This window comes from Bos javanicus, chromosome 7, assembly GCF_032452875.1.
Source record: "Bos javanicus breed banteng chromosome 7, ARS-OSU_banteng_1.0, whole genome shotgun sequence".
In the NCBI taxonomy this organism is placed as follows: Eukaryota; Metazoa; Chordata; class Mammalia; order Artiodactyla; family Bovidae; genus Bos; species Bos javanicus.
This window is the reverse complement of record NC_083874.1, coordinates 42,793,333-42,810,835: the sequence shown is the minus strand read 5'-3', so window position 1 is coordinate 42,810,835 and position 17,503 is coordinate 42,793,333. Positions and strand designations below refer to the sequence as shown.

The following is a 17,503-nucleotide window of genomic DNA, read 5'->3' as shown; positions in this document are numbered from 1 at the left end:
CAGTCCAACTCTCAGATCCATACATGACCACAGGAAAAACCATAGCTTTGACTAGACGGACCTTTGTTGGCAAAGTAATGTCTCTGCTTTTGAATATGCTATCTAGGTTGGTCATAACTTTCCTTCCAAGGAGTAAGCGTCTTTTAATTTCATGGCTGCAGTCACCATCTGCAGTGATTTTGGAGCCCCCCCAAAAAAAGTCTGACACTGTTTCCACTGTTTCCCCATCTATTTCCCATGAGGTGATGGGACCAGATGCCATGATCTTCGTTTTCTGAATGTTGAGCTTTAAGCCAACTTTTTCACTCTCCTCTTTCACTTTCATCAAGAGGCTTTTTAGTTCCTCTTCACTTTCTGCCATAAGGGTGGTGTCATCTGCATATCTGAGGTTATTGATATTTCTCCTGGCAATCTTGATTCTAGCTTGTGCAGCATAGTAATTAACACAGGGGACTGAGGCTGGCTAAATATAGCCCCACAACAACCCTGTCCTCATTTTGGGGCCTGTGGACATGTCACCTCATGGGGCAGAGGAGACTTTGCAGGTGAGATTAAGTTAAGGCCCCTGAGATGGGAAAAAGCCATGACAAACCTAGACAGCGTATTAAAAAGCAGAGACATCACTTTGCTGACAAAGGTCTGTCTAGTCAAAGCTATGGTTTTTCCAGTAGTCATGTATGGAAGTGAGAGTTGAACCATAAAGAAAGCTGAATGCCAAAGAATTGATGCTTTCAAACTGTGGAGTTGGAGAAGACTCTTGAGAGTCCCTTGGAGAGCAAGGAGATCAAACCAGTCAATCCTAAAGGAAATCAACCCTGAATATCCATTAGAAGGGCTGATACTGAAGCTGAAGCTCCAATACTTTGGCCACATGATTCGAATAGCTGACTCATTGGAAAAGTCCCTGATGCTGGGAAAGATTGAGGGCAGGAGGAGAAGGGGACGACAGAGGATGAGATGGTTAGATAGTATCACTGACTCAATGGACATGAATCTGTGCAAACTCCAGGAGATAGTGAAGGACAGAGGACGCTGGCCTGCTGCTGCAGTCTATGGGGTCACAGTCAGACATGACTGAGCCACTGAACAGCAACAACCTGAGATGGGAACGACCCTGGATTCCCCAGGGGGCCCAGTGTCATCACAGGGTCCTTATAAAAGGCAGAGGGGAGGATCAGAGGCAGAGAGACAGGAGATGCTGCGCTGCTGGCTGTGAGGATGGAGGGAGGAGCTGCAAGTCAGGGATGTGGCTCCTCTAGAAGCTGGAAAAGGGGGGAGCCAGTGCTCCCCAGGAGCCTCCAAAGGGACCAACCCTGCCCACCCCTGGATTCAGCCCCATGAGCCCATGTTGGAATTCTAACCTGCCTCCCAGACCTCTCATTGCGTCTCCACATTAGCGGGGCCTCAGCAAAGCCTCCCCAGGGCAGCACAGGGTCTCTGACCTATATGTCCATAGGCTCACCAAGGCCCTGCCGCCCCCTCCCTGCTCTGAGGCCTCCTTGGCTCCCCAGTGCCCACAGGAGGAGCCCCTGCCCCTTGGCCCCACCTTCGAGGGCCTGAACTAACCCGATTAGCTTGGTGTTATCTGACCGCCAGGCCCTGTGCTTTCGTTGTGAGCCCAGATAAGCGGATCTACACCATCAACTGGGAGAAACGCCAGCACCAAGGGTGTGGGGGCCTTTGTCACATTACGCTCCACCTCTAGCACCTACTAGAGGCTGGTATACAGTAGGTGCTCAAAAATGCAGCAAAGGCAGCAGGAATCACAGGGCTTTCTGGGGCTGGGATTGCACATGGGGAGACTGAGGCCGGAGGCAGTGACCAGCAGGGCTGAGGCGGGACTGCCTCCATCTGGTGAGCTGGCCCCCAACCCGGAGGGGTGGCCAAGGCTGCAGTGCTGCTGGCTGCTTAGCAGTTTCTGGTGAAGGTTACTGGTTACTTGGTTTCTGGGTGAACAACAGGGCCCCGGAGCCCTCACACCCCTCCACTGCTGGTCTCCTGGGCAATTATGATTGTCATCAACAACCCCAATGCAGGAGAATCATTGGGTTTTCTAAAGTGCTGGTTCAGAACCGGCCGTTGCTGGCGGGGCCTCCGACCACAGGCCACAGCCCCATTTCCCTTTTCCTGGACGTTGGGAGGGGTGCGGCCCACTGAGCTCTCCAGGGACACACCTGCCTGTGACAGCCATGGGGCCTGGGGTGGGGGACTGGGGCCGCCTGCTGCTGACTGTGACCGCTGTCCTGACACTGCCCATGAGGCCCCCAGGTGAGGACCCCCAAGTATTCCACCCAAGCCTGCCAGAGGCCCACAGGGACCCACCCAGGAAGCCCCAGCCCCCTGCATGGCTACTTCTCTCGGGTCGCAGCTTGGGGGCGGGCAGGAGGCCCAGTCCCAGCCCCAGGTTTTAGGGAGTCTGGCCCCCCACTCTGCAAACTCCAGGGTCTTCTCTTTCCATCTCTGTCTCTCCTGCCTCCCCCCAGCCTGACCCCCTCCCCATCCTGCCCCACCCCTGACAGGCCACCCACCCTGCCTGCAGGCTCCTGGGGGGCACAGATCATTGGGGGCCACGAGGTGACCCCCCACTCCCGGCCCTATATGGCATCCGTGAAGTTCCAGGGCCAGCACCACTGCGGGGGCTTCCTGCTGAGGGCCCGCTGGGTTGTGTCGGCTGCCCACTGCTTCAGCGGCCGGTGAGCCTGGGATGAGGGCATGTACTGGTGTGGGCAGGGGGGTGGAGGGGGGCTTGTGCAGATGGGCCTCTCAGCTGGGCAGGGGGAGTTAACAGAGAAAAAGGGGCAGGAGAAGTAGGGAAGGACCGGCAGCCATGACCATAAGCAGAGGTTACAACCGTTGCATTCATCCTGAGTGTGTGCTTGCATGCATACTAAGTCGCTTCAGTCGTGTCTGACTCTTTGAGACTCCACGGATTGTAGCCCATCAGGCTCCTCTGTCCATGGGATTCTCCAGGCAGGAATACTGGAGCGGGTTGCCATGCCCTTCTCCAGGGGATCATCCCAACCCAGGGATCGAATCGCAGTCTTTCACGTCTCCTGCATTGGCAGGCGGGTTCTTTACCACTAGCGCCATCTGGGAAGCCCTCATTCTGAGTATATTGATACAATAATTACTAACATTAATATTGAAATTATTAGAGGCAATGCTATAATCCAGATGGGAATTAGAATAAATATAATGAGTGTTATATTCATTTGAAGTATAATGTTATAATAAGTATTCAAATTAATAGTGCAGCAGGACTCCCCTGGTGATCCGGTGGTTAGGACTCCATACTTTCACTGCAGGGGCCATGGGTTTGATCCCTGGTTGGGGAACTAAGATGCCACATCTAATATGGAGTGGTCAAAAAAAAAAAAATATATATATATATATTGCAGCAATTGGAGTTAATACCATAATTGAGACGGGAGGGTGATCAACTCAACATTTATCATCACAAGCTGGCAGGAGGATGGCATGGGCTTACTTCCCAGGAGGCGAGAGACTGAGCCTGTGTGAGACAGCCCTCACCTCAGCCTTGCTCACATTCCCCGCCCATTCCCCCCACAGAGACCCCGGGACAGGCCTGGTAGTGCTGGGGGCCCATGCCTTGCGCACCAAGGAGGCCACACAGCAGGTGTTCAGCATCTCCGCTGTCATCACGCACCCAGACTACCAGCCCACCACGCACACCAGTGACATCTGTCTGCTGCAGGTGACCCATTGCGTGGGGATCGGGCCCTCGGTGCAGGTCGGACCTGTCCCTACCCCTCCCCTTACCATGGCCTGACTTGTTTAAAAACAGCTGTTAGGCGCCTGTGAGCGTCTGTGAGCACCCATGAGTCAAGTCACTCCCTCCACTGCCCTCTGGAACACCCACACAGCCTGCTTGGCCTGCTGCTTGCTGAGCAGTCAGCACCCCAACAGGCTCTGACCCCCGGGCCTTTGCGCTGGCTGTGGCCCTGCCCAGCCCATGTTCCCCAGACTCCATGTGGCTTTCAGGTCTTTGCTCAGTTGTCCCCTTCTCAGGCAGCCTCCCTTAATGACCTCCAGTTCTTGGCTGCCCCTGGCTCCCCCCTTCTCACCCCATCCCCTCTTCTGTGTCCAGCACCACTCACACCTTCTGGAAGCACCTGTACCACTGGTTCCACCTCTGCCCTTGAGGGCGGGGATTTTTATCTCGTCTGTGGTGAGTTGTGGTACACAGCAGATGCTCAACATTCACGTTGAAACAGTGAGACTGTAGGGCCATCAAAGACCCTGATCCCTGCCCCCTCAGGCCCTCCAGGGGGTTTCCTCCCTCCCCGCACGTGTGCCTCTATTTGGACCTCACATGGCCCTTCCTGCTTGGGGGACCACCCTTCCCACAGCCCCCACCTGGGAGGCCCCAAATTCAACCCCAGGGACTACGGAGCTGCCATTTAAAGGGAGAATATCCCCAAACTGCCCTTGAAATGGGTGAAAATCAAACAGAGGGGACATTCAACACAACAAAAATGAAACCCTGGGAACAGGAGGGTCTAGGGTGTGGGGTTTTCTTGGCAAAATATAATGTGGGCAGCCAGTGTTGGCAGCCAAAGCTGGCATATGAATTCTGCTCCTCTGTGAAACCCCGTAGCCTGGAACCCCTGCTCTAATTCACCTAGCCCACTGTGCAGACGGGGAAACTGAGGCCAGGGGTGATCAGGGATGCACCCAAGATCAGGGAGTGAACACCCAAACCAGGGGTCCCAGTTGTTCATTCCATAACTGCTGATTGAGTGCCATCTGTGTGCCAGGAAACCATGAATACACAGCCATGAACATACAGCCCTGGCCTGGCTCCCTCTGAACTCCCAGTCTAACTAGGTGGCAGCTGAGTAAATCAGCCTTGACAGGAGCACATGGGAGCCCAGAGGAGGCACCTGTCCTAGACTGGCAGTCTGGGAGGACTTCCTGAAAGTGGTGTCTAAGCTGAGTCCTAAAAGCTGGATAGGAAAGGTGCCCCCAGCAGGGGGTACAGTGTTACAGTGTGAGCAAGTGTGCAGGTGGGAGGAGGGGAGGGCCAAACTAATGGGCCAAGAGGTTTTTTATCCCCGTGTCCTAAGGGCAATGGGCACGGAGGAGAGCTCAGAGCAGGGAAGAAGATGCTGGTTAGCAGGACCCCTGGGCAGCTGCGGGGGCGAGACTGGAAGCATGGAGGCTGGTGAGGTCTGATGAGCAGGGGCCCAAGGTGACAGAAGCAGCCGGGCCCTCTGACAGCCTAACAACAGCTGCAACTGACTTCTCTCCACAAGGACAGGAAGAGACGAGGAAAGGTAGACAGGAAGGGGTGGCAGGGGGCGGCTGCAGGCAGGCCTAACCTCCCTGCACCTCCCGCCCCTGCAGCTGAACAGCTCTGCCACCCTGGGTCCTGCAGTGGGACTACTGGGACTGCCGCGGAGGGGCGCCAGGCCTCCCCGGGCTGGGACACGCTGCAAGGTGGCTGGCTGGGGCTCCGTGTCCGACTTCGAGGAACTGCCGCCTGGGCTGATGGAAGCCGAGGTCCGCGTGCTGGAGCTGGACGCCTGCAACAGCTCCTGGAAGGGGCAGCTGAGCCCTGCCATGCTCTGCACCCACAGTGGGGACCGCCGGCGACGTGGCTTCTGCTCGGTGAGATGTTCACTCTCAGTCCTGCCTGCTTGCTGTGTAGCGAAACTGAGGCCCTCAGAGAGGTCAGAGCTGGTCAGAGAGCTTGGGCAACTAAGTCCCTGCTCACCTTTAACCAGTTGGTGAGGCCTGGGAAGGGGAGGGAGCCCCCAGGGCCACAGGGCTTTCATGTATGGCTGCACAGGTTGTGCACTGCACAAAGGACTACAGATTTGTGTCTTTAAAAGCAGTGTCCAGATCTCAAGGAAGACGCTTCTGCTCCTAAGCCTTTGTATGGATTAATGGCAAACCTGGGCCTGATGCCCAGGGAAAAACACAGCCCAGACTGGGAGCAGGGGAGTGTCTTTTGTTCTAGCCAAAGTGCGTGGTTCAGATTCTAGAGCCCAACTGCCCGGGTCCACATCCAGATGAGCCACTTCTTACACATATGGTTTTGGAAAAGTCATCTCACTTCTCAGGAGCTCACTTTCTCCGTCTGTAAAATGGTCACACCAATAGGACATATTTCTTTGGGTCAGAGCTGATTCCAGGTGAAAATTAGGGTGATAGGTCTGGGGAGAGGAGGAAGCAGGGACTTTAGGGTGAGTATTCAGGAAGGCCTCTCTGAGGACAGTACTTTCGAGACTTGGAGGAGCCTTGAGAATGTCTGAGGGGAGACATGCCAGGCAGACAGACCAGTCACAGGGCTGCTGTGTAGTCGCGCAGGTTGTGCATTGCACAAAGAGCTATAGACTTGTGTGGTATACAAGGAGTGTCCAGCAGGGGGCAGTAATGGGTCTCAAGGATAGGCAAAAGCCTAGAGGTTGGAGCTTGGGCTTCCCAGGTGGCACTTGTGGTAAAGAACCCCCCTGCCAATGCAGGAGATATGAGACGTGGCTTCGATCCCTGAGTCAGGAAGATCCCCTGGAGGAGGGCACAGCAACCCACTTCAGTATTCTTGCCTGGAGAATCTCATGAACAGAGGAGCCTGGAGAGCTATAGTCCATAGGGTTGCAAAGAGTTGGACACGGCTGAAGCAACTTAGCACACAGAGGTTGGAGCTCAGTTTGCTGCAGAAACAGCTGGCATGTCTGGCTGGAACCAAATGAGTTCGGGGAGAGGACAGCAGATGAGTGATGGGGGCTGGCTTCTCTAGGCCCTAAAGGCTGAGATGATGTGTTTAGTCTTTGCTCTAAGAGCACTGGGGAGCCATGGTCCCAGCCCAAGCTCTGGGGACTGTCCATGGGACATAAAAGGGTTTTGAGGTAGAGAAGGTCCAGATCAGATCTACATATATTAGCTTCTTTAAGGAAAGTGAGGCCCAGCAAGGGACCCCTGACCTCACCTTTGCCTCCACCCTCAGGCGGACTCTGGAGGACCCCTGGTATGCAGAAATCAGGCCTATGGCCTCGTCTCCTTCTCTGGCCTCTGGTGTGGGGATCCCAAGACACCCGATGTGTACACACAGGTGTCCGCCTTCGTGACTTGGATCAGGGACGTGATTCGGCATGGCCAGCGTGGCCCCCAGCCCAGGACCACGGGGGGCCGGCAGGCGTTGTCTGAACCACAGCAGCACCGGGTACACCACCAAGATGGCAAACGATACAAATAGCTCTGGCCTGGAAAACTCCGAGGCTGGAGCAGAGGGTCCATGAGCCCTTAAACTCCAGGAAGCCTGGTGTCAGGGCAGGTAGGGGGCATCAGTTCCCAACTAAAGGGCAAAATAACAATAAAGTGTTAACTGACTCACAGATATGATGGTCTGCCCTCAAGGTCCACCCACATGCCCTTCAGCTTCTCCTTGGCCTCTGAATGGTCAAGGCTCCCAGCTCTGCCACCCTCTCTCTGAGGGACCCTGAGCCACAGGACCTGGACTCCTCACCACCCTCCCTCCCGCTCCCCACACTGACCCCCCTGGAGTTTCCCATCTGCGCCTCACAGCCCAGGCTGGGGACAGCCTCCCGGCCTCCTTGGCCCCTGCCTAGAAAGCCATTCCTCTGCCCTCCGGCCAGACCCATTCACAGATGGGGAAACCAAGGCTGGGAGAGAGTGGGGTCTCAGGTTGGCCTGCCTCCGTGTTAAGCCTGATCCTCGAAAAGAACTTCAGGCAAATGGTGCCTGGCTGGCAGCAAGGCTGGGTGAGCCACAGCCCAGTGCTTTTACTAATCATGTCAGTGTCATTAGGGCACCTCCAACCATTCCAGGCCAAACCGCCATTTCTGGACCCTAAACCAAGTGGCCTCTTGGGGCTTCCCTAAGCCACCAAGACCCCGTTCCTTTCCTCCCCTTCCCCATAAAGGCCAAGACTCTCCCACCCAACCCCATGCCACCTGCCTCAGTTCTATGCCTGCTACTGCCCACAGCTGAAGCTGGATGCTGAGGCCCAGAAGTAGGCAGCACCTGCCCCAAGAACATGCACTTGTGTCTCTTCTGGATGCTTTCAGAAACCCCCACAGCACCCCAGGCTGGTAACCCCCTCCCAAAGTGGGGGGACACAGAGGTTCAGAGAGAGGAGAGCAAAACAAGGTCTGAACACCCACAGTGGCTTTTTCAGGGTTTATTTCTTTGGCAGGTGAGGCAGGACCCCAGGGCGGGGGAGATTGCCCTGTTGGCGGGCTTGGGCGAACCCACTACTAAAGGGCACTTTCCTGGGTGTCACAGGTAAGGCACTTCCTGGAGGCAGGGAAGGACATGGATGAGCACCACCACCTTGGGGAGCTGTGCTCCTGCCCCGCTGGACGCCCCTCCCCCTCTGGGTCTGCACCTCTGGCCTACAGATGGGCATGGGGAGGTGACAAAGAGCAACAGTCCAGGTGGCAGGAGGAAACCCAGCTGGCAGGCAAGGAGGGTTCAGCTGGGAACTGGGCCTAGAGGCCAGGGCAAGATACAGGGAACGCCACCTGTGGATAGGGTAGCAGGCACCAGTGTGCCCCTCAGACACACGGCTCCAGGATGCCAGGTATGCAGCGGGTCTTGGCATATACGCCCCACCCTGGGCCAGTGGGTGAGCAGGGCCTCACAGGCCCCACCGGGTCCCTCCCACCTGACACGGTGCCTGCTTTGTTCTAGCAGATGCCTCTCCACGCCCAAGGCCTGTGTCAGGAGGCACAGATGGCACCCCCATCCCCCAGGGACATTCTGGGAAATGCGTGAGGAAGGGGGAAGGTAAGTCCCTTGGTCACCCTGGGACTGGTGGCGGACAGTGGTTGCTTCCTTGATCTGTCTGCGGTCTGGGCATGTTCTGAAGCTCATCTATTCACACCCAGGCTGTGAACCCCCTCTCACCCCCTGGTCCCTGTTCTAGAAGGCCAGGGTACCTCCTCATTAATTGCTGGCAGGAAATCCCTAGACCTCTTGGTGGCAGCGACAATTAACAGAGTGATCCCCAAGGGAGCATAAGTTTGAGGTCCTCCTGGGCAATAGGGTACCTGGGGTGGGGGCTGGGGGGGCTGGGCACCCACCCACCAGCCTCCTCCCAGGCTTCTTTTCCCCAGTCCTTCCAAGATATCGTCGAGGGGCACCAGGGCTCCCACAGTGGTCCCTGTCCAGGTTCTGGGGGTGTCCGTTGGACATAAATAGACTCTGCTGTGGCAATAAATAAAATGGGGAAGCCTTGAACGCCAGGCCCAGGCCGGTCCCGCAGGCTCACACAAAGTTCTCCTCCTCCTCCTCGGACTCAGGATCTAACGGCTCGGGGGTGCCTGCAGAGTGGGAGGGACCAAAAGAGAAATGCGGGCGCGGAGAGGGGCTGGGGGCTAGACCCCCCCGCTGCTCCCCTCTGCGTGCCGCACCTGCACAGCTGCCCGGGTGGCGCACGCCGATGGAGCGGCCCAGGAAGCAGGTGGCCTGGCGGAGATGGCAGGAGGACAGGTAGGTGACGTTGTTGTTGCCACAGAGTTCCTGGCCGGGGCTGGATGGTGCGGGGCAGGGCGCCGCGCGACACACCACGCAGTGCGCGCTGCCGGTCTGATCCACCACACACGACTGTGGCCGCAGGCAAACCACGTGGGCGCAAGATTCTGCAGGTGGGGCGTGGGGACAGGTAAAAAGCGCGACTCCGGACAGGGCGGGGTCTTCAGGCCCCAGCCCCTTGCTGCACCAGAAGCCACACCCCTTCCAATGTCCCGCCCACTCACTGGTCCCACCTTTAGACCCGCCCCTTGGTGTACCGAAGTCACACCCCTTCCACGAACCACGCCACGCCCCAGATCTACGGTCAATCTTTCCCCACTTTGCGCCAATAAGTTCCTCTGACTCTCATACTCGTATTTCTCACCCCATAGGGGCCCCAGAAGCCCCCTTTCCAAACTTGTACCCTACTCTTCCCCATTCCCGATCCCACAAGACCTGAGCTTGTGATACTCTCTTGGGACTATAGGTCCCGCCCACGAGCTCACACCTAGGCCCCGCCTACCATGGGCCGCACCCAAATCTACGAGACCTGTAATAAGCACCCTGGGTTATAGACCCCGCCCCTTCCTGCCAGTGACCCACCCCCACGCGCTGCGGCAGCGGCCTCTAACAGGATGCTCAGGCCCGGTGGCCCCGCCCCTCCCCAAGGCTCCGCCCCAACGTACTGCGGCAGCGACCACGGTACATCACGCGCAGGTCCGGGTGGCCGCGACAGCGCGCGGCGCGCAACTCGCACTCGTCGCGGTAGGTGGCGCCGTCAGAGCCGCAGACCTGCAGGCGCGCCGGGAGCCCCGTGCAATCGGGCGCGCACTCGCAGCGCGGACGGCCCCCCAGCATGCGGCAGGCCTTGCCGGGGCCGCACTCCACGCCCTCGCACGAATCTGTGGACAGAGGACACGCACGCGTGGGCTGCGGCGCGTGGCCGAGGCCGGAGGTCCTCCGAGGCCCAGCGCCCTCGCTCCCAGTTCCGACGGATAAAGGCCGGACCGGAGCGAGGGGCGGTCCGAAGAAGGGGCTCACGGGGGAGGAAACTGATTTGGGGTCTCGGGGAATTTCAGCCACTCCAGAGTGGACTAGGACTCGACGCTTTTCGCGGGACGGGCCTCTGTCGGGGTGCAGGGCTCAGTGTGGGCGGAAGCGAGGGGTCTCTGTCGGGAATCTGGGGGTCTGGAAGGAACAGGCTTCACCCCCAGTCCGGCTCTCGCTCCGCAGCTGGGCCACCCGCTCAGGCTGACGTCTGTTCCCTGATTTACGCGCGTTTCTGGGAAGGCCGGCGGGGGACCGGCTGCGTCAGCCCGGGGGGCTCCACCCCGTCCAGGCGCGGGGCTGGGGAGGATGGGCAGCGTCTGTTCCTCCCGCCTGCCAGGACCTCCCCTGAAGAGGCGTCGGGGAGGGCGGGGTGTTGGCCTGGTCTGAGGTTCATTTCCTGAGGAGGGGGCCTCGCACAGCTCGAGCCCTCGAAACAGGGTTACCGCCCCCCGCAACCCCATTTCTCAGGTAGGGAAATAAATCTCTCTCTGGCTCCTCGCCCCCACTCCGGCCCCACGAAAGCCTGATTTTCGCCTCCCAGGCCCAGTACAGCCTCCCACCTGCCCCCACAAGGTGGTGCCCTTTTGTCATCATTTTACCAAAGGGGCCTCCCAGGTGGCGCTAGTGGTTAAGAAACTGCCTGCCAACGCTGGAGACACAGGAAATGCAGGTTTGATCCCTGGGTCGGGAAGATCCCTTGGAGTAGGAAATGGTCATCCACTCCAGTATTCTTGCCTGGAGAATCCCATGGACAGAGGAGCTTGGCGGGCTACAGACCACAGGGCCGCAGAGTCCGACATAATTGAGCAACTGAACAAATATATATATATATATATATATATATATATATACACACACACACACACACACACCAAAGTGGGAAACTGAGGCCCCATCACAGCTGTGAATTGAGGAGAGCCAGGGCACCTAGGCGTGAGAACTCCAGGCCAGACCAGATGGACCCCCCAGCTCCATGATTTGTGGGTCTGGGTCTGTCTCTGAGCTCGAGTTGAAGTTTCAGCCTCAGTTGCCCTGAGTGTAACAGTGAGGCTAATCCGGAACTCCACCCTACAGGGTGAGCATACAGTGATGGAAGCTCCTTTAGAGGCCAGCCAGAGCCCCTCATGTCTCCCTGCCAGGGCATGTGGACTGCACCTGGGTGCCTCCTGTGCTGCCCGCCCACACGCACATCTGGAAACGCTCCCCCGGGTGGCTTCACGCACGCTAGAACAGAAGTGGCAGGGCTGAGTTCCTGTCGCCAGGGCCAGATGAGGTGGGGGGAGGGCATCCTGGACCATGTCAGGCCTGGGCCAGGCACTTTTTGAAGTCTGTCCTCCTCCTAAAACCCAGAGGGGCTTCTGGAGGGAGCCAGGGCACATGGCAGTTGAGTTCAGGACCACCCAGCCAGGCTGATCTGGTATTAATCACATCCCAGCCGGCCAGCCAGGCTCCTCGGCTTGGCCTGCAGGTCTGCAGCCCTCAGTTCCAGCTTCCATCCAGCACCTCTGTCCTGACTCCACCCACTCGGGTCTGATCCCAGGCCATGGTCTCCGTGCTCCCCCTTCCCCACCCGCCCCACCATGGTCTCTCCAGCTGGCAAACTCCTAATCATCCAACAACACCCTGGTTTCCAGAGCCCACCTCCTTCAAGTCATGTCCCCATGCGCCCTCTGGGTCCTTGCAGGTTCAGTCTTGCACAGGGGGCTGAGAGGGTCTCCAACGAGACTATGTCTTGACCTATTCATTCACTGTGCCTTAAAAGAGCTCCTAGTCTCTCATGGAGGAGGCAGCATTTCACAGAACACAGTCCAGAAGGCAAATGCTTGTTAAACATACAGCTGTGGCCCTAACCACAGACCCTGGAACCTGCGAGGTTAAGGGCAGATGAGTGTTTGGGAACACTGAGTGTGGGGTCACAAACCCTAATGGCCAGTCAGGGAGAATCCACCTTTCTAGGAGCTAGGTGTGCCTGTCTATCCACCATGTGGAGTGAAGGTGGGCAAGGCTACCAGGGCAGAGGGCTCCCCCTGAGTGAGACCCTAGAGGCTGGAAACCAAACTGGGGAATCCTTTCTGCAGGAGGCTGAGGGCCTGGGAGCCCGAAGGCCCCCAAACCCTCTCTGAGTCTGGGATCCCCTTGCCAGCAGCCTCAACCTCCCGCATGCCCCCAAGACAGGAAGCTCACTCTTGCCTGTGCCGCCTCTGACCAAGAGACCACGGCCTTCTGCTGACGCACAGGGTCTCACCTTTGCAGGGGAGGCAGTGGACGAGGCCTAGGAAGCCCAGGAGGCTGATCTTGTTCCCCGGGTGGGTGAAGTTGGACCAGGCGGTGTCGATGTTGCCAGAGGCACAGCATTCAGCCTGGCTCACATCCGTCTTCAGCACCAGGCTGCAGGTGGCCTCTCGGCCCTGCTGGAGCCAGCAGACACCACCTGCGGACAGAGGGGCAGTTCCTACAGGGCCAGAGGTGCCCCCAGGTGCTCCTTTCCACACCCAAGCCTTGGCCTGCCAGGCAGCTGCTGGCCCATGGGGATGCATACAGTTGGTGCTCAGTAACTGCAAAGGGGATGATCCACCTCCCACCTGGGAGGGAGGGATAGAGAACCACACAGGTGTCCCGGCTCCGGCTGCAGATTCTTCTGGGATCCTTCCTCTGGGCTCCGGCCCCCATACGGCTCTACTGCCAACCCCCTCCCCTCCCGGCAAGCTCTCCCCATGGCTCCAGGCCCCCAGCCCAGGCCTGGCATCCTGCCCGACCAGTCAAACACCCGGAGCTGGACGTGTCAGGGTCAGTGGGCCCTAGAGCCGCCTCTCCCGCCTCTGCCCTCTGTCTAGACAGCGCCCGAGGGCATGCGGAGCCCCCTCGCCTGGCAGCCCCCCCTCGCCTGGCCCGCCTCTTACTCACTCCAACTTGGGAACATTCCCCTTGCATGAGCTCACTGTCTCCCCGGGGACGCGGCCTTCGGGGAGGGGGCTTGGCTCTCCCCTCAGTGCAGGGTTGGGGTGGGGCTGCAGGGTGGGGTGGGGGGGACAGATGGCCCTCAGTTTCTGCACCGTTAAGTGGGGGCAGGAGTGGCCGGGGCCCCCATCCCAGGAGCTCCCAGGCACTGCTGAGCTCCGAGGGACCAGCTCAGTTCGGGGAGCTCGGCATCTTTGCTCCCCTTATAAAAGGGGAAACTGAGGCCCAGAGTTGGGGTGTGACTTCCCTGGCGTCTCCACAACTGGCAGATACGAGATTCTAACAAGTCTGCCTGCGCCAGACCCAGCGAAGATCTGAGACCCGGGCTGGAGATCCTGAGTCCAACCACCCAGCCCTGCCTCTCTGGGGCACTGGGACCCGGAAAGTCCAGGTTCATATCCGCTTTGCCCCGTACAAGCTGTCTGACCCTTTGCCTCAGTTTTCCCATCTGGAAACCGGGCATAAGAGTGCTCACACTGTAGGGCTGCTGCGTGGATTCCAGGAGGGAGGCGGCAGACCCTGAGCACTCAGTAACTGTCAGCAGCCCTGGGGACTAGTTCTTGATAATAAATTGTGAGGAGTCACATCTGCTCGCCTGACCTCCTGGTGACCCTCCTTTAGGTCTTTTAGGGCTGGGGGAGGGGAGCCCCAAGCATTCCCACATTCAACCTGCAGTGGCCATGGGTCACCACGGGTCACTGCTCTCTGCCCCCAGCTGCCACCACCGCCTCGCCCCCCGACCTATCCCCCGGCCCGCATTCCCGGCAGGCCCACGTGGGTGGCCCGCCCCGCCCGCCCCTTCCGGCCGCCCCACTCACCCGGCGCGGGGTCCCCCGAACCCAGGGAGCCCACGAAGCCCACGGCCCATGCCAGGGCCCCCCAGGGCAGCGGCCATAGTGGCCCCGGCGCCCGGGGACGCATGGCGAACGCAGACACGGCGGCGACCCCCGCGTCGGACGCGCGGGCAGCTGGCGGACGGGCGGCAGGGAGGGCGGCGGCGGCACCACTTCCAGCGCGCGGCCGGCGCGCCCTATAAAGGTCCCGCGGGCTGCGGGCGGGGCGGGGCGGGCCAGCCGGGGCGGGGCGCGGGGACGGCGGGGCTCGGGGCAGTGTCGCTCGCGATGTGGGCGGCAGCTGATGAGGGGCGGGGGCCCCACCCGGGAGCCGGGCCCGTGGCTTCGAGTTCGAGGTGTCGCCGTGCGTTTGGGGGACGAGTTGGCCAGTGACCCACGAAGAGTGCGTCTGCTGAGCCTTGCGCATCGTGGTCTGCATGTGATGGCTGGCGTGGCCCCAGTGTGCTCTGGGCTCGTAGCCTGACCTCCCCGTCCCCTCCCACACACCCGGGGACCTCAGCCCCAGCCACTCCCTAATCCAACCCTCCAGGCCACCCGCCTGGCCACCTGGCCCCTGGAGCCGGTGGGCACAGCTGGGTGTGAGCACGTGGGGGGGGGGGGGGAGGGGCTGTGGAGAGGAGACAGATACAGACACACCAGTGGTCCCAACAACATGCCAACAGCAATAATCATACTGCAAATCTTCCAGAGTGCCTACTGTGTGCCTGGCCTTTGCCCCTCCTCCTACCCTGAGCCTGCAACAACCCCTTAGGTGGCCTGAATAATCTGCCTGCTCCTCCCCTCCAAGGGTCAGTGCTTTCTGTCCTTTGCCACCTGGAATCCTGGTTTCCCAAAATGCACGATGGGCTGGGAAGCACGCAGCCCCCTGGGGCCTCAGTGCAGAAGGATGCTTTTCCTACTCTGGGCTGATCCTTTCAGTCCTTGGGGCCCCAGAAAATTGTCAGGGCACTTCCACATCTCATGGACCCTGTGCAGCCCCTCTACACAGTTTGTGTTTGTGTTTCTGGGGAATAATTAGTGACAGTCTCCTGGAGGCAAAGACGTTTGAGGGTACTGGGGCAACAGGTTAACTAAGGCAGACCTACTCCCATCCTCAGTGAGCTCGTGTGGTCTGTCCAGGTCATAGACAGACAAATTAATGTGTAACTTTAAGGAGTAGAAAATGCTTTTAGGAAAAACAAACGATTGAGAGCTGTTGGTTATCTCCCAGGGCCACCTATGCCTCATCGCCCCCCATTCCTGCATCTGCCCCCTCCCCAGGTGTAGAAGCAGGACCCCATAAAGCCACACCCCTCTTCTGCATGCACGAGATCTGTGGCCAACACCACACCCAGACCCTGTCCTCCACCTTAGCTGCCTGGCCTGACCCATGTCTCCCAGCCAATGCCAGGGGAGACATTACTTCAGAGCAGCACTGAGGGAGGGCACCAGCCGTCTTGACCTGGCCTTGGCCTCTGACCATCCAAGGGGGTTCTCTCCTGGTTGGGAAATGGGGCACGAATGAGACCCTGTGTTCTTAACAAGGGTGTGCGGGGGCTGCACAGGGTGACCTTGGCCGAGACCTGACCCTACCATGGCTCAGCCACCCAGTCCTGAGCTGTACAAATAAAAGGGCCATTGTTGGCCTGGCGTGGGTTCGAAACCGAGGCCAGCAGCCCGTGGCCTTCTGCTTCCCAGTCTGGCGTGTCTCCCGAACCCAGAAGCTCTGTACTGCATGACCTTAAGGAGGTCATGGCCTTCTTCGCGGAGCCCCTCTTTCCAGTATCTCCCGTTGTGCCCTCTTCTCTACCCTGACCCAGCCTGCAGCAGCTTCCTACCCTAGCCGCCTGCCCTAAGGTTTCCTGGCCCACACCCATCCTAACTCCCCATGGTCCCAACTTACTACCCCCAGCGAAACTGACAGAAACAATCCGCTAATCAGATCTGTGATGTAAGATGCCAACCTGACCCAGCCCAGGGAGACAGGGCAGACTTCTCAGAAGGAGAGAATGTTTATGTTGAATTAGATTGAACTGTATGAGGGAAGGGGGGATGGAAACTGAAGTCATGGGATGTTTGTGCTACAAGTAAAGAAAGCCTGAATACAGCCCTCTGAGACATGTGGGTTTGCAGACCCTGTGAATATGTCACCTTCCATGGCAAAAGGACTTTGCACATAGGAGTAAGTTGAGGCCCTTCAGATGGGAGATGATGATCCTGGGTTAACCAAGTGGGCCCAGTGTAATGACAGCATCCTTTAAAGTGGAGACCCTCCCCACTGTGGTCGGAGAGATGCAGCATGAGGAGGACTAGACCTGCCATTTTCAGCTTTGAAGATGGAGGAAGGGGCCTCCAGCCAAGGAATGTGGGCAGCCTCCAGAAGCTGGAAAGGGCAAGGAACAGATTCTCCCCTGGAGCCTCTGGAAAGGAACACGGCTCTGCCAATACCTTGATTTCAGCTCAGAGACCTGTGTTGGACTTCTGAGCTCTGGAAATGGAAGAGAAAAAAAAATCTGTGTTGTTTTAAGCCACCAAGTTTGCGTCAATTTGTGACAGCCGCTAATACAAAGGGGTTCAGTGTTGCAATGATACGATCCCTACCTGGCTGGAGAAAAACAGGGGGGTGAACACACACATGTGAAGACAGTGGAGGACAGAGACCCCGGGAGCAGGGAGGTTGTGGGGTCTCCGAGGAGGTGACTCTAACTAAGGCCTGGACGGAGGAGGAGGCATCTCGTGGAAGTGCAGTCCAGTCTGTGCCACCCTGGCCAGGCCACATGTGACCACTCTGTGCCTCTATGCTCTCAACTGTAAAATGGGCACAGATCCCAGTACCACAGATTCTAGTCAGGACGCCAGGCACAGTGCTTGGTGCACGGGAGAGGCATGACATGGGTGCAGAGATTATTACCTAAGGAATAGGTAAGTATTTTACCATTCAGAACGAGGAAGGCATCCACTTTACAGAGGGGTCAACTGAGGTTGGAGAAAGGAAAGTGAATTTCTGGGGGTCTCCATTCCCACAGGGTCGGGAATGGAGTCAGTACCAGGCAAACAAGATTCCAGGACCCGAACAATCAGGGTGCATCCCCAGATTGTGGGACTCCTCAGGTCCCAGAGCCGGGTTTTCCTTTGGGGAATCACCTGCACTCCCAACTCAAAAG

General features: G+C 58.4%; 2 protein-coding genes across 2 annotated transcripts; one reads left to right on the top strand and one right to left on the bottom strand.

The window, feature by feature from the left end:
- Positions 1–1,404: 1,404 nt before the first annotated feature.
- PRSS57 (serine protease 57) lies at positions 1,405–7,362 on the top strand. The gene is made up of 5 exons (XM_061423271.1): positions 1,405–2,268; positions 2,540–2,693; positions 3,571–3,715; positions 5,368–5,631; positions 6,971–7,362. Exons 1-5 carry the CDS (start codon positions 2,190–2,192, stop codon positions 7,217–7,219), a joined length of 891 nt encoding a protein of 296 aa, XP_061279255.1. The 5' UTR covers positions 1,405–2,189; the 3' UTR covers positions 7,220–7,362.
- A 787-nt stretch (positions 7,363–8,149) lies between these two features.
- On the bottom strand, positions 8,150–14,516 carry FSTL3 (follistatin like 3). Its single transcript, XM_061423270.1, has 5 exons — positions 14,325–14,516; positions 12,794–12,979; positions 10,185–10,400; positions 9,399–9,626; positions 8,150–9,308 (listed from the first exon to the last, which is right to left on the bottom strand). Exons 1-5 carry the CDS (start codon positions 14,425–14,427, stop codon positions 9,253–9,255), a joined length of 789 nt encoding a protein of 262 aa, XP_061279254.1. The 5' UTR covers positions 14,428–14,516; the 3' UTR covers positions 8,150–9,252.
- Between the last annotated feature and the right edge of the window lie 2,987 nt (positions 14,517–17,503).